Source organism: Ips typographus, linkage group LG10 (assembly GCF_016097725.1).
Source record: "Ips typographus isolate SLU linkage group LG10, UJ_Ityp_2.0, whole genome shotgun sequence".
In the NCBI taxonomy this organism is placed as follows: Eukaryota; Metazoa; Arthropoda; class Insecta; order Coleoptera; family Curculionidae; genus Ips; species Ips typographus.
Window position 1 is genome coordinate 2,657,600 of NC_138431.1, and position 23,711 is coordinate 2,681,310.

At 36.7% G+C, this 23,711-nt stretch overlaps 1 protein-coding gene across 1 annotated transcript; it reads right to left on the bottom strand.

Moving 5' to 3' along the window:
- Window positions 1-5,662: 5,662 nt before the first annotated feature.
- Window positions 5,663-23,711, bottom strand: LOC145734634 (uncharacterized). The gene is made up of 7 exons (XM_081988112.1): window positions 23,569-23,711; window positions 23,274-23,481; window positions 20,890-21,239; window positions 16,752-17,127; window positions 15,609-16,690; window positions 9,767-10,164; window positions 5,663-5,940 (listed from the first exon to the last, which is right to left on the bottom strand). Exons 1-7 carry the CDS (start codon window positions 23,599-23,601, stop codon window positions 5,676-5,678), a joined length of 2,712 nt encoding a protein of 903 aa, XP_081844238.1. The 5' UTR covers window positions 23,602-23,711; the 3' UTR covers window positions 5,663-5,675.

The following is a 23,711-nucleotide window of genomic DNA, read 5'->3' on the forward strand; positions in this document are numbered from 1 at the left end:
GTATTTGATCTTTCAGAATTTATTAAAACATTGACTCGTTTATATCTTCACGTCCTGAGACAAACTTTCACAGTTGTGACACCAGTCACGTGACCTTCAGGCGCTTGACCTACAGAATATTATGGTACAAATGTCAAAAACCTCCCATAGAGCGGTAAAGTACATTATGCCTTTGATCATTCAGGAGATATTAAAACCTTGACACTTTATAGCTTCACGTCCTGACTGAGGCAAACTTTTACGGTTATGACAGCAGTCACGTGACCCTCAGACACTAGACATACTGATTATCATGTCACAAACGTCAAAAACACTTTCATAAAGCTAAAAAGTTCATGTATGTTTGATCATTCAGACGATAGTAAAATTTTGACACTTAGCTTTACGTTCTGACTGAGGCAAACTTTTACGGTTATGACAGCAGTCACGTGACCCTCAGACACTAGACATACTGATTATCGTGTCACAAATGTCAAAAACACTTTCATAAAGATGTAAACTACATTTTGTGTTTGATCTGTCTAAATTTATTAAAACCTTGACACTTTATAGCTTTACGTCCTGACTGAGGCAAACTTTTACAGTTATGACAGCAGTCACGTGACCGTCAGACACTGCACATACTGAATATTATGTTACAAATGTCAAAAACAATTCTATAGAGCCGGAAAGTACATTATGTCTTTGATCATTCAGAAGATATTAAAAAGTTTATTTGATAGAGCCAAAATTATTTGCAATAATGAACAATTTAATAAAGAAAAATTATTCATTAAAAATGTTCTAAAAGAAAATGACTATCCTGAAACATTTATTAATAAATGTTTTAGGGATTTAGAACATCCAAAACAATCTGGAAATCAAAATCAAATTTTACCTTTTACTAACCTTTTTATTCCTTACATTCCAGGTATTTCTGACAAAATCAAACGAATAGCTAAAAAATATAACATCAGAACAATATTTAGAACTCAAAACACATTAAGATCACACTTAACTAAAACAAAACCTCACAATGAAAATGAATCTACAAGAAACGTGATATATAAAATTCCTTGCGAATGCAATCAATTTTATATTGGTGAAACCTCCAGACCATTAAAAAAACGTATTAAAGAACACCAAAATTATTTAAGAACTGGAGACTTTCACAAATCTAATATATGCCAACACGCGTTTGATAATGATCATAGAGTCAAATGGAATGAATGTAGTATCATAGACAAAGAAACTTTTTCAAAAAGACGTAAAATAAAAGAAAGTGCATATATTAGATTAAACCATGACTCCTGTGTTGCTACATCCTCTATTAATATTGACCAAACTTGGTTAAATATTCTAGAGGAGGAGATAACACTTGGTCATATCAAACGAAACTGAAATTTCTTGTAATTTTGTTTTCATTATAAAACCCACCTTTCACTACAACAATAGATAACCTTTCCTATTGGAATGACAAAAGTCAAAATTTATGTCAATTTTTATTGACAAAACCTTTCTCAGAGTTCCAAATTGAACATTATCAGGTTTAATATTTATTAAGTTGTTGTTTTCTGTGTTCTGCCGTTGTGTTCTTTCTTTTTTAGATTCTCTGAAGACGGTGGTAGATTTTCCACCGAAACGTCAGCGTTTTTAGGTAACAAGACCGAGCCTAAGTCAGTGGTCTTGTGTTGGGACGACTAGGTTAATGTTATTTTCAACTTAGTTGAAAATAGTGCGAAATTCCATTTTCCCGACAAACCTTTTTTGTGTGAGACAGAAGACCCAATAAACAAAGAAAAAAATGAGTAACTCGTCTCAACAAACATATAGAACATATCTCTTAACACTATAGCTGCACGTTCGCACTGATGCAAACTTTCACAATTATGACAGCAGTCACGTGACCTTAAGACGCTTGACATACTGAATATCATATCACAAACGTCAAAAACACTTTCATAAAGCTAAAAAGTACATGTATGACTGATCATCCAAAAGATAGAACAACCTTGACACTTTATAGCTTCACGTCCTGACTGAGGCCAACTTTCACAGTTATGACAGCAGTCACGTGATTCTCAGACGCTTGACATACTGAATATTATGTTACAAATGTTAAAAACAGTTCCATAAAGCTGTAAACTACATTTTGTATTTGATCTTTCGGAAGTTATTAAAACATTGACTCTTTTATAGCTTCCCGTCCTAACTGAGACAAACTTACACAGTTTTGACAGCAGTCAGGTAGTCCTCAGACACTGGACATACTGATTATCATGTCACAAACGTCAAAAACACTTGCATAAAGCTAAAAATTCATGTATGTCTGATCATTCAGAAGATATTAAAACCTTGATACCTTATAGCTTCAGTTCCTGACTGAAGCAATTTTTTACAGTTATGATAGCTGTCACGTGACCTTAAGACGCTTGACATACTGAATATCATGTTACAATTGTCAAAAACACTTTCATAAAGCTAAAAAGTACATGTATGTCTGATCATCCAAAAGATAGAAAAACCTTGACACTTTATAGGTTCACGTCCTCACTGGGGCAAACTTTCACTGTTTTGACAGCAGTCACGTAATCCTCAGACACTGGACATACTGATTATCATGTCACAAACATCAAAATAACTTTCAAAAAGCTAAAAAGTTCATGTATGTCTGATCATGCAGAAGATATTAAAACCTTGATGATCATGTCACAAACGTCAAAAACACTTTCATAAAGCTAAAAAGTTCATGTATGTCTGATCATTCAGACGATAGTAAAATTTTGACACTTAGCTTTACGTCCTGACTGAGGCAAACTTTTACGGTTATGACAACAGTCACGTGACCCTCAGACACTAGACATACTGATTATCGTGTCACAAATGTCAAAAACACTTTCAGAAAGATGTAAACTACATTTTGTGTTTGATCTGTCTAAATTTATTAAAACCTTGACACTTTATAGCTTTACGTCCTGACTGAGGCAAACTTTTACAGTTATGACAGCAGTCACGTTACCCTCAGACACTGGACATACTGATTATCATGTCAAAATCGTCAGAATAATTTCATAAAGCTAAAAAGTACATGTATGTCTGATAATTCAAAAGATATTAAAACCTTGACACTTTATAGCTTTACGTCCTGACTGAGGCAAACTTTCACAGTTATGACAGCAGTCACGTGACCTTAAGACGCTTGACATACTGAATATTATGTTACAAATGTCAAAAACACTTCTATAGAGCTGTAAAGTACATTATGTATTTGATCTTTCAGAAGTTATCAAAACATTAACTCTTTTATAGCTTCACCTCCTGACTGAGGCAAACTTTCACAGTTTTGACAGCAGTCACGTGGTCCTCAGACACTGGACATACTGATTATAATGTCAGAAATCTCAAAAACACTTTCATAAAAGAAAAAAGTTCATGTATGTCTGATCATTCAAAAGATATTAAAACCTTCACACTTTATAGCTTCACGTTCTGACTGAGGCAAACTTTTACAGTTATGACAGCAGCACGTGACCCTCAGACACTGGACATACTGTTTATCATGTCACAAACGTCAAAAACACTTTCATAAAGCTAAAAAGTACATGTATGTCTGATCATCCAAAAGATAGAACAACCTTGACGCTTTTATAGCTTCACGTCCTGACTGAGGCAAACTTTTACAGTTATGACAGCAATCACGTGACCCTAAGACGCTTGACATACTGAAAATAATGTTACAAATGTCAAAAACACTTCCATGAAGCTGTAAACTACATTTTGTATTTGATCTTTCAGAAGTTATTAAAACATTGACCCTTTTATAGCTTCACGGCCTGACTGAGGTAAACTTTCACAGTTATGACAGCAGTCACGTGACCCTAAGACACTTCACATACTGAATATTACGTCACAAATGTCAAAAACACTTCCATGAAGCTAAAAATGTATTATTCTTTTAATAATTCAGGTGTTATTAAAACTTTAATCTCTTCATAGCTCTACAGCCTCACTGGGGCAAACTTTCACAGTTATGACAGCAGTCACGTGACCCTAAGACACTTCTCATACTGAATATTACGTCACAAATGTCAAAAACACTTCTATGAAGCTAAAAATGTCTTATTCCTTTAATAATTCAGGTGTTATTCAATCTTAAATTTTTTCATAGCTCTACGGTCTCACTGGGGCAAACTTTCACAGTTATGACAGCAGTCACGTGATCCTAAGACTCTTGACATACTGATTCCTACATCACATTTGTCAAAAACAATTCCATGAAGTTGTAAATTACATTTTACTTTTGATCATTAAGAAGATATTATAACCTTGACACTTTATGCTACACATCCTGTTGACTGAGACAAACTTTCATAGTTATGACAGCAGTCACGTGACCCTGAGGCACTTGACACACTGATTATTATGTCACATTTGTCAAAAACATTTCCATGACGTTGTAAATTACATTTTTGCCTTTGAGCATTTGGGATATATTAAGACTTTGACAAGCTCCACGACCTGACTGAGGCAAACTTTCATAGTTCTGACAGCAGTCACGTGACCCTAAGTCACTTGACATACTGATTATTACGTCGCATTTGTCAAAAGACACTTCCATGAAGTTGTAAAGCACATTCATGCTTTTGAGCATTTGGGATAAATTAAGACTTTGACAAGCTCCACGACCTGACTGAGACAAACTTTCATAGTTATGACAGCAGTCACGTGACCCTAAGACACTCGACATACCGATTATTACGTCACATTTGTCAAAAACACTTCCATGAAGCTGTAAAGTACATTTTGCCTTCGATCTTTCAGAAGTTATTAAAACTTTGACTGTTTTTGTATATTTATATGTTTGAACTTAGGCGATCAAAAATTGTCAAATTAACATTGACAGAACATGTCAGAGACATACGTCACAATAGCTGTCAAACAGTTTTTTTTTCACGCATTATATGTGTTAACCTTTACATTGTGCAACGTGCGTAATAAGTTTTAAAAACATTTCTACGAGTAGTCTGCAGCATTGAAATTGGTTAGGCAGAACATTCCCAGTTGAAATATTAACAATTTTGCTGCAAATTGTTGTGTTTAGTAATCGGGTATTTCCTTCATTCTTAATTGATTTTTTTTATTAAAACTGAACATGTCCACACTAAAAATTTCAATACTCAATTTACTTTTTCTAAACATTTCCAAACCATAAAACCACACCTAATTTGCATTTCACCATTTTATATTACCGCGCTTCTTTTTGCCTTATTATTGCATATTACAGTTTTTTGAACCAGTTCCAGGCCAGTGCACTCTTATTACGTACGTAAATCAGGCAACAGTGTATTTTTTCTATTAGTTTATTTTCAACAGTCATAACAAACAACGAGGCGTAAATAATAATAACAGGTGTTTAACTCTTACAAACTAAATTCAAACGTAACCGATAACAATTTTTTAAAACGTATCACACTCCAAAAATTGGAACAAATTGTTTTCAGATTTTCAAAATTGTGTTAAATAATTTGGCACAGCAATGAAAACGTTTTAGTTCCTTCTATACAAGCCAATTCGTAGTTTAGTCCAGTTGAATAAGTAGTCAGTTCGAGTATAAGTTTAATTTTCATTGCTGCGCCCTTAAACCACCCTGTACGGTGTCAAATTAGTCAAATTAGGGGGAGGAAGGAGGATTTTTTTTAAGCGAAACCAGAAGCGGCATCGAAGTCTTTTTCATAATCGGTTTTTTCCACCATATACTTAGGCAGCACCGTACCGTATAATTTGCTGTAAACTGGCTCGGTTTCGTGACTGTAGGCTCCTTCTTCATCACCAACTTCGATTTCTTTAGGCGATTCTGGTTCTTCGGTTTCTTTGTTCTGTTTGGTGGATTCGTCTTCCAGTCGTTCCGAATCCGGAGCACTTCCTGCTCCTCTCGAGTCTTTGATGGTTTCCTTAACGTACCTGCAATAATATGTTTTTAATCAGTGTTTGAATTGGTGCTTTAAACTGATTAAAACTATAGTTTACTACGTCTTTTAAACCTTTATTACACGTTGATACAACGTTGCTGTGCTGAGTAAAAAATTATAGAGATTAGAAGAAGAACAAGGATGTTGTAAGAAGAGTAGCCTGGAAGAGGCCTACACTCAGGAGTGAATGGACATGGAGCCCTTTCTTAAAAGAAGTGAAAAACAGAGAGGACTGACATGTGTGACAATCCCCAAAAAGACGCATTCTAAAATGTAAAGCCACCTGTTGAAGACTTTTCTGCGTATTAAACATGCCAGGATACGAGGGAAATGCGAGTTTAACCTGGACGACGATCAGCTGGAATCCATCCCCTACTTTGCCTGTTTCTTTGATTGAAATTTGGTCCTTGAAACCGATTAAAAATAAAATTGGTCCATCGAGCCAAGTAAAACATACAAATGGTCCATCAAACCAAGATAAAAATTAATTTGGTCTTTTTTCTTTTCTGCTTTAGTAATCAGGTTTCATTGCTCTCCTGATATTGTCTCTCTACCTTTTTGGCGGTCTGCGTGGTGTTCTTCTTCCTGTCAATCCATTTCGCGCTATTTTAGCGACTCGTTGTTGGAAAGAAAGTAAAAATCTCAAACAAGGGCAGGGACAGCCTTAGAGGAGGTGCAATGTTGGCACACCAACGGTTTAAAGGCGCCCAATACGAGACTATCCGGAGTTGAACGTCAGTTCTTCAGGCAGAATTTCAATTGTCTTAAGCAGAGAAGCTACAAAACGATTAGGAGGAGTAATCACGGAATATTTCTACTACCAGTCTGCTCTAAAACCACTTCTAGGTGCTAAGATGGCAGTAGATAATGATCCAGGAATGCTGGGAGGTCCTAGTGGCAGAAGAGAAGCAAATAAACTTGTGGATTCAGACTGACATGGGATTTACAGAAAACGAACAAGCCAATACATTGGCTATGATGGCATTTTCTGACAGTCTAGCCTGGCTAAAGCTACAATCTAAAATCAAAAATTGAAAAATCCAAAGAACAGTTGGTGAGAAGGAAATGAAAGAAGACTCCGACGCTTTTCGAGGAATCAAATTAGTTCATTCTTAATGAAAAAGTAGTGAAAAACAGGAAGGACTGGCTAAATTCAACATTTATGACAATCGCCAAAAAGACGCATCCTGAAACTACTAATTAGCCTGTAAAGCCACCTGTAGAAGACTTCTCTGGGTATTAAACATGCCAGGGTACGGGGGAAATGCGAGTTAGAACTGGACGACGATCATCTGGAATCCATCCCCTACTTTGCCTGTTTCTTTGACTGAAATTTGGTCCTTGAAACCGATTAAAAATAAAATTGGTCCATCGAACCAAGATGGAAATTAATTTGCTCTATCTTTTTCGTCTGCTTTAGTAACGCATTTTGACTGGGTTATCAGGTTTCATTGCTCTCCTGATGTAGACTCTCTACCTTTTTGGCGGTCTGCCTGATGGTTTTCTTTCTGTCAGCGATCCATTTCACGCTATTTTGGTGAGTCCTTGTTGGAAAGAAAGTAAAACTCTCAAACAAGGACAGGGACAGCCCTAGAGGAGGTGCAATGTTGGTACATCAACGGTTTAAAGCCGCTTAATAAGAGACTGTCCAGTGCGGGAAAGTACCGGAAGAGGTTGTACGTCAATTCTTCAGGAAGAATTTCAATTCATCAAGTTGTCTTAAGCAGAAAAGTTACAAAACAATTAGGAGGAGTAATCAAGGAATACAGTCTGCTCTAAAACCACTTCTCGGTGCTAAGATGGACAATAGATAATGATCCAGAAATGCTGGGAGGACCTAGTGGCAGAAGAGAAGCAAATAAACTTGTGGATTCAGACCGACAGGGGATTTACAGAAAACGAACGAGCCTATGATGGCATTTTCTGACAGCCTATCCTGGCTAAAGCTATTATCTAAAATCAAAAATTGAAAAATCCAAAGAACAGTTGGGGAGAAGGAAATGAAAGAAGACTCCAAGGCTTTTCGAGGAATCAAATTAGCTCATTCTTAATAAAAAAGTAGTGAAAAACTGGGAGGACTGGCTAAATTCAACATTTGTGACAATCGCCAAAAAGACGCATCCTAAAACTACTAATTAACCTGGTAAGCCACCTGTTGAAGACTTTTCTGCGTATTAAACATGCCAGGATACGGGGAAAACGCAAGTTTGACCTGAACGACAATTAGCTGGAATCCATGTCCTACTTTACCTGAACGCCACTAAATTTGGTCCTTGAAACCGACTAAACATAAAACAAGGCAAGATGAAAATAAATTTTGTCTTTTTTCTTTTTCTGCTTTAGTAAGGCTTTTTGTCATCAGGTTTCATTGCTCTCCTGATATTGTCTATCTACCTTTTTGGTGGTCTGCCTGATGGTCTTATCCCTGTCGGCGATCCATTTCGCGCTACTTTTAGCGACTCCTCTTAAGCAGAGAAGTTACAAAACGATTAGGAGGAGTGATTAAGGAATACTCCTACTACCAGTCTGCTCTAAAACCATTTCTGTCATGTATTCTTCCCACACTCCTTTTTGTTTCTATAGGTTTCCAATGTAGCAGTCTTATTGTTATCTATCAAACAATGATATGACCAGTAGCAACATACGCCAGTGAAACATGGACACTGACAGTTCGCGAAACAGAGCTCCTAAGAAGGTTTGAGAAAAAGATCCTGCGCATGATATATGGTACCGTTAGAGACGCTGAAACCGGCCATTATAAGATGAGAACCAATGCTGAGCTTGCCCAAATATATCAAAGACCCGACATCATTCAGGAGATAAAGTCCGGCAGACTAGGATGGGCAGGGCACCTGCAAAGAAGCCAAAACGATCCCCTAATAAAACGGGGGAGGAGGCACCAATAGGAAAAAGACCACTGGGAAGATCCAGCCTCAGATGGAGAGATAACATCATTAAGGATTTGGTTATCCTTGGTGTAGACCAGCAAGAATGGAGGGCGATGACCCACCTCCGCTCCAGGTGGAGGAAGATAGTCAAGGCAGCCAAGACCCACCCTGGGTTGTAGTGCTACGGAGTAGTAGTAGTAGTAGTAGTCTTATTGTCCACCTGTCTGTATTCTGCCTTGCAACATGTCCTATCCATTGCCATTTGAGCGTCATTATTTGATAATATCTGGTGATGCAGCATTGATTCAAGTTCGTTTTTGTCAGGACTAAACCTCAAGTTTGTTTTTTGAAAACTTTCTCCAGAGCATTGGGAGACATTGGGTTCCCTGTCGGACGCCCCTTTCTATGGAAGTTTTGTCTGTTATCAGGTCTTCATCGATGTATACTCTTTCGTAGTTTGCATGTGGTTACACTGGTTGGTAATCGTCAAAATTTATGTGGCAGAAAGCTTATCGGTCAATGTTTTCTCTTTTATTTAACCTCCAGTCAGATGGAAGGTTTAAAGGACGGAAGAAGTGAACTTCAACGGAGTCCTCCTGAATACAATTAGACAAGCGGATGATACCCTGCTTTTCTGTGGTGGCATTGAAACTTTATAGAGTATCTTCATCAGTTAATTAATAAAGTAAGTGCAGCTGCAGTGAAGCAGCTGAGGAAGGCTGAGAAGAACATGAAAATGCTCGGCTAAGCCTCAACGACTCATGATTGAGGGGATAAGGCGGTAAAAGTACTTGGGAAGTACTTATACTGACATAGAGATCAAAGCACGTATACAAATGGCGAGAACGACGTTTAAAAGAATGAAATCTCTATTCAGTACAAGGATCTGATGGGGTGGAACGCCTTGCAAAATTAGAACAAACTTCTTACCTTTTCTTTTCTCTTTCGTAAGGTACTACGGTTTTGTACACAACATCAGAAGCTGCGGCCGCAAGCTCTGCATTCACCAAAGGTAGTGGAGTGGTGATGACCTTCTTGAAGAACTTCTTCCTCTTGGACGTTTCGGAAGGAAGGGCGTCGGCGGCTTGCGTCACCTCCACTTTTTTCGACTCTTCCGTGTCGATCAAAGGAAGATGTTCACCGTGGGGATCTTTTAACCGTTGCACCTCGTGATATGCTATATGAGTCGGTCGCGGTTTACTTTCAGCAATGTACATGCATTCTTCGTGTTGGACTTTGTTTTGATCCACGCACAAGAAGCACGTCATGCCATTCTTCTCTGCTTTTTTGCAGTTGGAACGGTCCTTTTTCGCAAATTCAGCTAGAACCTAAAACAATTATTGATGAAAAGTAAAAGAAATATGATTTAGGGTGTTGACTTTCATGATGGTTCATTATAGGAGTAGTGCGCATTTTCTGGTCAAAACATTTTCCTCCTGCATCTTGCGGAAATGCCACGAAAGGCATCCTAAAACTCCTACACAGGAATGCCTTTCAAGAACGTGGTAACATGCATTTAGAAGGTTTTCCACTCCCAATGCTTTCCGTTCTCCTTTCTTTCCTCCCAAAAAATCTACAGGGAGCTAAATCAGGACTGCAAGGAGGCCACTGCGGTACTTTTTCGATCCAGACAGTTGGCCACGTCATCGCAACCAACTTTCTGGCACGAAGCAGCACCCCAGTGGTCCCCCAGCCCCCTTGCAGTCCCGATTGGACTCGTTGTGACCTTTTTGGTTCCCTAGACGGAAGAGAGATGTACTGGGAGTCAGTGGAAAACTGATTCAAACGAATGTTACAACGTTCTTGAAAGGGATTTCTGTGGAGACTTTTTTGAGGTTTGAGCCTTTGGATGGATAGGATCAATACATCTATTGTTAGGGATTGACGCCTTTTATGATCGGAGAAGACCGAGACCGATTTGGAAGCAGTCTTTCCAAGTCAAATGAGATAGATCAAAAAATAATGCTAGTTTGCTATATAAACCATACTTCAAAAATACAGATTTTCATTGTTTCAACACGTCTCGTTTCGAAAACTGTAATTTTTGCAGGTTCTTGGCGAATTTTGACATTAGTGACAGATATCACGTGGTTTCAGAGGATATTTTAGCCAAGCAGTCACGTGACCCACCACCCCTTTTAAGCACATTTTTAGAGATTTAAAACTTAAAAAAAAAACAGTACAAAATTTAGTACAGTCCGGGAGAAAAGCGATATTAAAGTTTGAACCACCAGAAACACAGTTTGAAAGAACAGTCAAGGACAAAATCGATGGTAAAACCCTCTTGGAGTAAAAAACTGACTGTTTTAAGCACATTTTTGGAATCCTCATTAAATTTCCTATTCGATAGCCTGAAAAAAACACAAAAAAAACTTGGTACAGTCAAGAAGAAAAGTGGTATCAAAATTTCAACTGCCAAAAACACAGTTTGTAGAGACAGTCAATGATAAAATCGCGTGTAAAACCCTCTTAGAGTAAGAAAATGATTGTTTTAAGCACATTTTTAGAATCTTCATTAATTTTCCTATTCTGTAGCTTGAGAAAAACAGTACAAAATTTAGTACAGTCAGGGAGAAAAGCGGTGTCAAACTTGAAATAACACCGTAAATGTGGTTATGGCAATTCGCAGTATATAAATTGTTTCACAACCCACATAATGGAAATGATATTAAAAACCAGGGGAACGGTGAAAGAACTACTAAAACAGTAGACATACCGTTTTAACGGTAGACCTGGCAACATTGTTTGGAAGAATTGGACGCAACATCTGGCCTGGCACGTGTTATAGAAGGATCGTCGTTGGAACCCATACAACTTGAGACTTTTCGGATGGCATTTTGCGGGGTTTATACCAAAAAGATGACAAAGTTTGGTTGTTTAATGAGGGAGAGAGGCAAATCACCGAAATTGACCCCGGCTTGAGTAGAACTAATTTTTTATTTCGAAAAATAGTCTAAAAGTTGACTTTTAAAGCTAGAAATGACTTTAGTAAGACAGTAAGACATTTTCAAGACTGTGGAGAATGTACCAACTGGCTTTCAGGCCTGACAAGTCTAAAACTGCTAGATAATAGTCTTAAAATTCAAATTTTCAGGCACAAAGCACTAAAAATAGTACAGAGTTCTAAGAAAATGAAAAACAAAAAAATTAAAAAAAGTTTAAAAAGTAGGCCTCAAGTTTATTTTCATTAAATACACGTTAATATCCGGTATTTAAGACTAAAATGCTGTAATTTGTTTAAAAATCATGAAAACTGTCTTCAAATGCAAATTTCAAGCTTCTGATGTCAGTTTTCATTGGTTTAAGGTTACTTTTTGGTGACCAATTCAATTTTCAAGGTTTAGATGTGTGAATTTGTAGTCAGAAATCCTAGAGAAAGTAGTTTTTCATGTCTACAAGTCAATTTTCAAGACTAAAGTTCTGCAATTTATCTGAAAACCATGACGACTAAGTATAAAGACAAATTTTTAGCTTCTTAAGTCAATTTTCAAGACTAAAGCATTTCAATTTGTCTGAAATTTCTATGAAAATTGGCTAGAAAGACAATTTTTAAGTTTCTTTAGTAAACTTTCAAGACTAAAGCATTTCAATTTGTCTGAAATTTCTATGAAAATTGGCTAGAAAGACAATTTTTAAGTTTCTTAAGGCTCTCTTCAAAACTAAAGTATTTCAGTTTGTCTGAAAACTATGGAGATTGGCTATAAAGACAGTTTCGAAGCATCTTAAGGCACTTTTCAAAACTAAAGTCTTTCAGTTTGTCTGAAAACTATGAAAATTGGCTACAAAGACAGTTTCCAAGCTTCTTAAGTCAATTTTCAAGACTAAAGTATTTCACTTTGTCTGGAAACTATGAAAATTGGCTACAATTAAGTTTTTAACCTTCTTAAGTCAATTTTCAAGATTAAAGTCTTTCAATTTGTCTGAAAACGATGAAGATTGGCTATAAAGACAGTTTATAAGCTTCTTAAGTCACTTTTCAAGACTAAAGTCTTTCAGTTTGTCTGAAAACTATGAAGATTGATTACAAAGACAATTTCTAAGCTTCTTAAGTCACTTTTCAAGACTAAAGCATTTCAATTTGTCTGAAAACTATGAAGATTGGCGATAAAGACAGTTTCTAAGCTTCTTAAGTCACTTTTCAAGACTAAAGTCTTTCAGCTTGTCTGAAAACTATGAAGATTGATTACAAAGACAGTTTCTAAGCTTCTTAAGTCAATTTTCAAGACTAAAGCATTTCAATTTGTCTGAAATTTCTATGAAAATTGGCTAGAAAGACAATTTTTAAGTTTCTTTAGTAAACTTTCAAGACTAAAGCATTTCAATTTGTCTGAAATTTCTATGAAAATTGGCTAGAAAGACAATTTTTAAGTTTCTTAAGGCTCTCTTCAAAACTAAAGTCTTTCAGTTTGTCTGAAAACTATGGAGATTGGCTATAAAGACAGTTTCGAAGCATCTTAAGGCACTTTTCAAAACTAAAGTCTTTCAGTTTGTCTGAAAACTATGAAAATTGGCTACAAAGACAGTTTCCAAGCTTCTTAAGTCAATTTTCAAGACTAAAGTATTTCACTTTGTCTGGAAACTATGAAAATTGGCTACAATTAAGTTTTTAACCTTCTTAAGTCAATTTTCAAGATGAAAGTCTTTCAATTTGGGTTAAAATTATGAAGAATGGCTATAAAGACAGTTTCTAAGCTTCTGAAGTCACTTTTCAAGACTAAAGTCTTTCAGTTTGTCTGAAAACTATGAAGATTGATTACAAAGACAGTTTCTAAGCTTCTTAAGTCAATTTTCAAGACTAAAGTATTTCAATTTGTCTGAAATTTCTATGAAAATTGGCTAGAAAGACAATTTTTAAGTTTCTTAAGGCTCTCTTCAAAACTAAAGTCTTTCAGTTTGTCTGAAAACTATGGAGATTGGCTATAAAGACAGTTTCGAAGCATCTTAAGGCACTTTTCAAAACTAAAGTCTTTCAGTTTGTCTGAAAACCATGAAAATTGGCTACAAAGGCAGTTTCCAAGCTTCTTAAGTCAATTTTCAAGACTAAAGTATTTCACTTTGTCTGGAAACTATGAAAATTGGCTACAATTAAGTTTTTAACCTTCTTAAGTCAATTTTCAAGATGAAAGTCTTTCAATTTGGGTTAAAATTATGAAGAATGGCTATAAAGACAGTTTCTAAGCTTCTGAAGTCACTTTTCAAGACTAAAGTCTTTCAGTTTGTCTGAAAACTATGAAGATTGATTACAAAGACAGTTTCTAAGCTTCTTAAGTCAATTTTCAAGACTAAAGTATTTCAATTTGTCTGAAATTTCTATGAAAATCGGCTAGAAAGACAATTTTTAAGTTTTTTTAGTAAACTCCCAAGACTAAAGTCTTTCAATTTGTCTGGAAACTATGAAAATTGGTTACAAAGACAGTTTCCAAGTTTCTTAAGTCACTTTTCAAGACTAAAGTCTTTCAATTTGTCTGGAAACTATAAAAATTGGTTACAAAGACAGTTTTCAAGCTTCTTAAGTCAATTTCCAAGACTGAAGTATTTCAATTTGCCTGGAAACTATGAAAATTGGCTACAATTAAGTTTTTAACCTTCTTAAGTCAATTTTCAAGATTAAAATCTTTAAATTTTTCTGAAAACTGTGAAAATTGGCTAGAAAGACAATTTTTAAGTTTCTTTAGTAAACTTCCAAGGCTAAAGTCTTTCAATTTGTCTGGAAACTATGAAAATTGGTTACAAAGACAGTTTCCAAGCTTCTTAAGTCAATTTTCAAGACTATAGTATTTCAATTTGCCTGGAAACTATGAAAATTGACTACAATTAAGTTTTTAACCTTCTTAAGTAAATTTTCAAGATTAAAGTCTTTCAATTTGTCTGAAAACTATGAAAATTGGCTACAAAGACAGTTTCTAAGCTTCTTAAGTCAATTTTCAAGACTAAAGTCTTTCAGTTTGTCTGAAAACTATGAAGATTGATTACAAAGACAGTTTCTAAGCTTCTTAAGTCAATTTTCAAGACTAAAGCATTTCAATTTGTCTGAAATTTCTATGAAAATTGGCTAGAAAGACAATTTTTAAGTTTCTTTAGTAAACTTCCAAGACTAAAGTTTTTCAATTTGCCTGGAAACTATGAAAATTGGCTACAATTAAGTGTTTAACCTTCTTAAGTCAATTTTCAAAATTAAAGTCTTTCAATTTTTCTGAAAACTGTGAAAATTGGCTAGAAAAACAATTTTTAAGTTTCTTTAGTAAACTTCCAAGGCTAAAGTCTTTCAATTTGTCTGGAAACTATGAAAATTGGTTACAAAGACAGTTTCTAAGCTTCTTAAGTCAATTTTCAAGACTAAAGCATTTCAATTTGTCTGAATACTATGAAGATTGGCTATAAAGACAGTTTATAAGCTTCTTAAGTCACTTTTCAAGACTAAGACTAGACGATAAACTTCGTTGATCTAATATCACTTTTTGGTCTTATATAAGTCAATTTTCAATCTGCAAGTGTTCGAATTTAAGTCAAGATACAGGAAAAGTTGTCTACAAGTAAATTTTCATGAACCAAATGTCAATATCCGGAACTTAAAACTAACACACTGCAATTTTGTCTGTGAAGTTAAGATACTGTAGAATTGTGGATTGTAGTAGTTGAATTATTTGTTGTGCAGAGTGTATTGAAGTTATTTCTTGTTGAGATAAATAAACTTTGTGTGAACCCACAGGAAAATCGTAACAATATTTGTTCCAGAACATGCGCATTATTTTCATAATGAACTCTTAGTTACCTCTTCCACGTCTTGGGGTTTTTGGGCATTATCTGCCGTTTGTTCCTCATTTCTGGCTTCAGCTTCAGCTTCGCTCAATTCTGGGAAGAGTTTGTAGTGATATTCGTCGTAATGGTCGTCGTCATAGCCAGCTTTTTTTTCTTTGTTAATACTAGCCGCAAAATGTTCAGGTACATCGTAAGGATCATCATCCACCAATTTGCGGTTTTTCTTCAAATCCCCATAACCGTACGAGTAAGACGGAGCTAGACCGTAGTTGTAGTCATCTGATATTTGTTTTTCCTTTTTCTTGGACTCGGATTCGTCCGACTCGTCTACTTCCGATTCATCGTCATCATCTTCATTCGATTTGGCATCAATACTGCTGCCAGCGGCTGTCAGTTCTGGAATTGGATCCTTGAAGATCTTGCTTTTAGTGGCCGATGTAAATTTGTTTTCTGGAGCTGCAACAGCGAGGAAAATCTGCTCGGAAGGTGAAGCTTTCTGCGTGTCATCACCTCCGCTAGCTTCCTTGGTGACCACTTTAGTTTCTTCCGGTGCGTCGTCTTCGCTGTCGTACTTCTTCTCGGCCACGTAGGCGTACTTTTGCTCTTTGGGAGCGGAACTGTACGAGCACTGTTCGAAATTACCTCCCGATTTCGGGTCTTTACACACTGTACAAACCGAACCGTCACGTTCAACTTTGTGACAAGCACCGGGTTGTTTCAGTAGTTCAGCGCTTTGGGATTCCGAGTAGCTTTCGTACTCTCCATCATCGAAGGGGGTGTAGTGGAAGTCTTTTTGTCTTGCCGATTCTTCGGCTTCTTGTTCCTTGTCTAAATCATCAAAGTATTTGCGGCTACGTTCGGCGACCAGGAAGTAAGGGTCTTCGCTGTAACGTCCTTTTGTGGGACTTCTCTTTGGCCGGAAGTTGGCTGGGGCTTTGACCGAGGAGTACCTGACGGAACTGCCTGCGTATTGGTTGACAGGTTCAGCATTAGCGGCGTAAGAGCATTGAGTGTATTTGGCTTTGTTGACAGCGTCCTCGCACACGAAGCAGTTCATATTTTCTGCATTCTCCGGACCTTCAATCTTCCTACAATCTGCAAGTTGCAAAAGAATTAATTACTCTGATGTTTAAAAAGTGTGGTGGGTGGTACTAACTTTTGTTTTTGCTACTTTCGGGAGCGGTGTCTGACGAGGCGGCAGTACCATCGTTTTTCGCATTGAGAGCGGCGGTTTCGATATTTTTTTGGGGTGCTGGGGTGCTGATTATCGATTCCAAGTACTTGGATTGCAAAGCATCATAGTTGACTACGGGAGGGAAACTGTATTGTTGGTAAGGGTTTTCTGTGCCGGCAGGGGCTTGGAAGCTTTCCAGGTATCCGCTGGCGGATGGATATTGCGAAACCGTTGAAGATGACTTTCCGGTGTTGTAGTCCACGTTTTTGGTTCCGTAGTAGGTTAAGGGCTCCAGTTTGGTTGGTTCAGCCGCTACCGCTTCCTCCACCGACGTAGGGCCGTAATAGGGTTTCGAAGCCTGGACAACAACAATTATTAATTTAGATTGTTACCCAAGTCACTATTCTCTGATCAGTAACTGTTACGTCACATACTTTATTTAATTTTATTAGAGAAAAATCAAATAAAAATGTGATATCATACTACCAGTTGCTCGAGTCGTCTTAAACAGTTCTGTGTCCAAAACGCTGTATAGTGAAAAAGAACAAATGCTTATATTAAGACTTTCATGGACTATTTTCAGAAGCAAAAGTTCCACAAACTTCTAAATGCTACTAAGATGTACCAAAGCCCTCTCTCTACAAGTGTCTTTAAACCTTCCCAGAATGATTGCCAGAAGCTTCTTGGAACATTTTGAAAGTTCCAGAGACCTTTAAATTGGCTGAGAACCTTTTTAAAACTGCCAGAGGCCTCTACACGTTGGCCTCTTGGACCATTTTGAAAGTTCCATAGACCTCTAATTGCTCCTGAGAACCTTCTTAAAAGTGCCAGAGGCCTCTAGGACCATTTTGAAAGTTCCATAGACCTCTAAATGCTACTGAGAACCTTCTTAAAATTGCCAGAGGCCTCTACAAGTGTTTCAAACATTCTTATAACTGCTTTAAATTGCCAGAGGCCTCTTGGACCATTTTGGAAGTTCCATAGACCTCCAAATTCTAATGAGATCCTTCTTAAAAGTACCAGAGGCCTCTAGGACCATTTTGAAAGTTCCATAGACCTCTAAATGCTACTGAGAACCTTCTTAAAAGTGCCAGAGGCCTCTAGGACCATTTTGAAAGTTCCATAGACCTCTAAATGCTACTGAGAACCTTCTTAAAATTGCCAGAGGCCTCTACAAGTGTTTCAAAAATTCTTATAACTGCTTTAAATTGCCAGAGGCCTCTTGGACCATTTTGAAAGTTCCATAGACCTCCAAATTCTAATGAGAACCTTCTTAAAAGTACCAGAGGCCTCTAGGACCATTTTGAAAGTTCCATAGACCTCTAAATGCTACTGAGAACCTTCTTAAAAGTGCCAGAGGCCTCTAGGACCATTTTGAAAGTTCCATAGACCTCTAAATGCTACTGAGAACCTTCTTAAAATTGCCAGAGGCCTCTACAAGTGTTTCAAAAATTCTTATAACTGCTTTAAATTGCCAGAGGCCTCTTGGACCATTTTGAAAGTTCCATAGACCTCCAAATTCTAATGAGAACCTTCTTAAAAGTACCAGAGGTCTCTAGGACCATTTTGAAAGTTCCATAGACCTCTAAATGCTACTGAGAACCTTCTTAAAAGTGCCAGAGGCCTCTAGGACCATTTTGAAAGTTCCATAGTCCTCCAAATGCTACTGAGAACCTTCTTAAAAGTACCAGAGGCCTCTGCAAGTGTTTTAAACATTCTTATAACTGTTTTAAATTGCCATAGGCCTCTAGGACCATTTTGAAAGTTCCATAGACCTCTAAATGCTACTGAGAACCTTCTTAAAAGTACCAGAGGCCTCTAGGACCATTTTGAAAGTTCCATAACCCTCTAAATGCTACTGAGAAGCTTCTTAAAAGTGCCAGAGGCCTCTAGGACCATTTTGAAAGTTCCATAGAGCTCTAAATGCTACTGAGAACCTTCTTAAAATTGCCAGAGGCCTCTGCAAGTGTTTCAAACATTCTTATAACTGTTTTAAATTGCCAGAGGCCTCTTGGACCATTTTGAAAGTTCCATAGACCTCCAAATTCTACTGAGAACCTTCTTAAAAGAGCCAGAGGCCTCTAGGACCATTTTGAAAGTTCCATAGACCTCCAAATTCTACTGAGAACCTTCTTAAAAGAGCCAGAGGCCTCTAGGACCATTTTGAAAGTTCCATAGACCTCCAAATTCTACTGAGAACCTTCTTAAAAGTGCCAGAGGCCTCTAGGACCATTTTGAAAGTTGCATAGACCTCTAAATGCTACTGAGAACCTTCTTAAAATTGCCGGAGGCCTCTGCAAGTGTTTCAAACATTCTTATAACTGTTTTAAATTGCCAGAGACCTCTTGGACCATTTTGAAAGTTCCATAGACCTCCAAATTCTAATGAGAACCTTCTTAAAAGTGCCAGAGGCCTCTAGGACCATCTTGAGAGTTCCATAGACCTCTAAATACGACTGAGAACCTTCTTAAGAGTGCCAAATGCCTCTACTAGTGTTTTAAACCTTCCTTTACTGTATTTAGAATTAATTTTACGCTTTTTAATAAAAGAAATATTTCGTTAAGAGAAAGTCAAAAATACATATAAACTTCAAAGGTCCTAAACGATCCTAAAAAATATAAAAATCACAGATCCAACTCCCAAAAACCTACATCAATCCTTCAACCGAGGGACGTAAACCACAAAATATTAAACAAAACAGTTTGTAAGACTTTGTCTTGTAAAGCACTTTTAAAACCTTCTTATATCCTACTAACTAGTTTTATAAGATAATTATGTCTTCAACAATAAAACTGATAACAAAAATGTGTTACTGGGCTTGAGTTGATCTCCAACCTTAGTTTTCTTCTACGTTTTAGTTTATTATGGTTAATAAGCCTGTTATAAAACCTGTAGGTTGTAACTGATCGATTGAACTACATTAAAGTCATTAAAAAGTTGCAAAAGTGCTGCCAGTTTCATCTTTAAAACACTATTAAATCCTTCTCATACCACCAAGTAGTTTTATAAGAGTACTATCTCTAGTTATCTGACCTTAGTCTTCTTTACGTTTTTAGCTTATTTGGCCTTAATAACTCTCTTATAAGACCTGTACGATTAATTAACATCAGTTAACTTTAAAGCACTGTTAAAACCTTTCTAATAATACCAAGTAGTTTTATAGGAGAACTATGACACCAAACCTAAAATAATGCATTATTTAACTGGAGTTAAACTCCACACTTAGTTTTCTTCTACGTTTTAGTTTATTCTGTCTTAATAAGCCTCTTATAAAACCTATAGGTTGTAGCTGGCCGATTGAACAACATTAAACTCCTTAAAAAGTTGCAAAAGTGCTGCGAGTTTCATCTTTAAAACACTATTAAGTCCTCATACCACCAAGTAGTTTTATAAGAGTACTATCTCTAGTACTATCTGACCTTAGTTTTCTTTACGTTTTTAGCTTATTTGGCCTTAATAACTGTCTTATAAGACCTGTACGATTAATTAACATCAGTTAACTTTAAAGCACTGTTAAAACCTTTCTAATAATACCAAGTAGTTTTATAAGAAAACTATGACTTTAAAACTAAGTTAATGCATTATTTAACTGGAGTTAAACTCCAAACTTAGTCTTGTTTTTAGCTTATTCTGCCCTAATAACTGTCTTATAAAACCTATAGGTTGTAACTGATCGATTGAACAACATTAAACTCCTTAAAAAGTTGCAAAAGTGCTGCCAGTTTCATCTTTAAAACACTATTAAATCCTTCTCATACTACCAAGTAGTTTTATAAGAGTACTATGATATCAATCTTACCTTAGTGTTCTTTACGTTTTTATCTTATTTGGCCTTAATAACTCTCTTATAAGACCTGTACGATTAATTAACATCAGTTAACTTTAAAGCACTGTTAAAACCTTTCTAATAATACCAAGTAGTTTTATAAGAGAACTATGGCATTAAAACTAAGTTAATGCATTATTTAACTGGAGTTAAACTCCAAACTTAGTCTTGTTTTTAGCTTATTCTGCCCTAATAAGTGTCTTATAAAACCTGTCTAGGTTGCAACTGGTCGATTGAACAAAAACCTTCTGGTAATACCAAGTAAATCTAAAAATGATGACACAAAACACTGACCTTAGTCTTCTTCTTGTTTTTGCTCTTAACCGGAACAGCTACGGTTTCGCTTTCCTTGCTTTGGGCACTTTCTTCCTCGTCATCTTTGAAGTAGTCGGGCAACGGCACTTGATGGCTGATGTAGTGTGGTCCAGGACGTATCACCGACTCGTCAGCTTGTTCCTGTTGTTTCTCGGGATAAGCTTTTTTCAGTGGGACATTTTCGGAAGCGGCTGGTTTGTGGTAGAGTGCCGCCGCCACTGATTGCCTCACTTCTTCGTAGGGATCGATTTTTTGTTTGGGGGCAGGGGCGTACGCTACTGAACCGCTGGTTGCTTTCGCTTTCAAGTGGTCGCTCAGACCGTACGACTCTGTAACAAGATCACAAGTAGGAACATAGAAAAATGTGGTAATCCAGTAAGGTAAAGTAAAATTTACCAATTTGAGCAGTAAATGTATGGGTATAACTGAAATATGCTTGAAAGAAAACATTTTTCTGTAATTAATTTGAAAAGTAATAAATCTGAATCACTAGAATTTTCATGCACCCCCTGTATAGTAGCGACACTGACGGACTGTAAAACGTCCAGGGATTAGTTTAACAGTTCTTTACGAACATTTTTGTTTTCTATCAAATTATTCGAAACTTTCACCGGTTCTGAGTTATTTAGCAAAAACTGGTTAAATGTAACAAATTTTCAAATTAATTGGCTGGAAATTTGAACACCCTGTAACTCGGTTGTTTTAGCGGGTTCAGGGAGGTTGGACCACTCAAATTAACCGTCTTGAGCTGCTTTTTCTAGTGGTGTTGAGCAAAAAATTGTATCTTAAAAATTGCGTGCAGAGTGATCAAAAACAGTCAATCGCCATACTTTTCATACACACCCTGTATAATGCAAGCAAAAAAGGTCCTGCAAATTTACTGTGTTCGGTTAAGGAGTTGATTAGGAACATTTTTGCTTTCTTGCAATTTTTTCGTAACTTTCACCGTTTTCGAGTTATTAGGAAAAACTAGTGTAATGCAACAAATTTTTAAATTAGTTGAAATTGTGGTTTGAAATTTAAACACCCTGTAACTCGGTTGTTTTAGAGACTTCAGGGAGATTGAACCACTCAAATTAACCGTTTTGCGCTTCTCTTTTGAGTGGTGTTGAGCAAAAAATTCTATCTAAAAAATTGCGTACAGGGTGACCAAAAACAGTCAATCACCATACTTTTCATACACACCCTGTATACTGCAAGCAAATACGGTCCTGCAAATTTACGGTGTTCGGTTAAGGAGTTGATTAGGAACGTTTTTGGTCTCATGCAAATTTTTTGTAACTTTCACCGTTTTTGAGTTATTTTAGGAAAAACTAGTTAAATGCAACAAATTTTGAAATCAGTTAAAGTTGTGATTTGAAATTTTAACACCCTGTAACTCGGTTGCTTTAGGGAGTTCGGGGAGGTTGAACCACTCAAATTAACCGTCTTGAGCTGCTCTTTCTAGTGGTGTCGAGCAAAAAATGGTATCTTAAAAATTGCGTGCAGTGTGACCAAAAACAGTCAATCACCATACTTTCCATACACACCCTGTATACTGCAAGCAAATACGGTCTTGCAAATTTACGGGGTTGGATTAAGGAGTTGATTAGGAACATTTTTGGTTTCCTGCAGTTTTTTTGTAATTTTCACCGTTTTTGAGTTATTTTAGGAAAAACTAGTTTAATGCAACAAATTTTCAAATCACTTGAAGTTGTGGTTTGAAATTCCAACACTCTGTAACTCCGTTGTTTCAAGGAGTTCAGGGAGGTTGAACCACTCAAATGAACCGTCTTGAGCTGCTCTTTCTAGTGGTGTTGAGCAAAAAATTCTATCTAAAAAATTGCGTACTGGGTGACCAAAAACAGTCAATCACCATAATTTTCATACACACCCTGTATACTGCAAGCAAAAACGGTCCTGAAAATGTACGGTGTTGGGTTAACAAGTTGATTAGGAACATTTTTGCTTTCTTGCAATTTTTTCGTCGTTTTCACCGTTTTTGAGTTATTTACGAAAAACTGTTTATTGTAACCAATTTCCAAATTAGTGAAATTGTAATCTAAGAACAGCCAGGGACAAAATCGCTTGTAAACCCACTTGGAGTGACCGAATCATGTTTTTAAGCACATTTTTGGAATCCTCATTAAATATCCTATCTAATGGCAGAAAAAAACACTACAAAATCATTTAAAGTTTTGGAAAAAAGTGGTGTCAAAGTATAAACTGTCTGAAAAACGGTTTGAAAGAACAGTTAAGAAGAAAATCGCCTTATAGTGAGATAATGACTGTTTTAAGTCAATTTTTGGAATCCTCATTAAATTTCCTATCCAATAACATTTGGTACAATTAGGGAAAATCTACGAAAAATGCAAATCTGGTACCTGATGGTCCTTTGTTGCCCTCTTCGTAGTCAAAGTGAAATCCATACGGATCCTCTTGGTTTTTCACTGCTGCGGAAGCAGCAGCAACACTTTCGTAGAACTTGTTGTATTCAGGATCTTTAGGATCGAAATCTTCTTCCGCAGGATGTTCTTCCTGCTCTTTTTCAGCCGAGATGACGCCGTGCGCTATCAAAAGCACCAGACAAACCTGTAAAAGAGTAAAATGGTGCTTACACCAACTCGCGCGTGTATACAAACTTTTCACTTGTACAATATCCGGGAAATAGTCACTAACCTCAAGAACTCTGCTTCTCCCGTGCAGAATCATCTTGGAACGCAGACAAAACACAAAAATTGCATCTAACAACAAAGATTTCTGTTATATACAGATCCCACCATCGAGGTGGTGCACGTAACCAAGAAAGTGTTGTTCTGCTA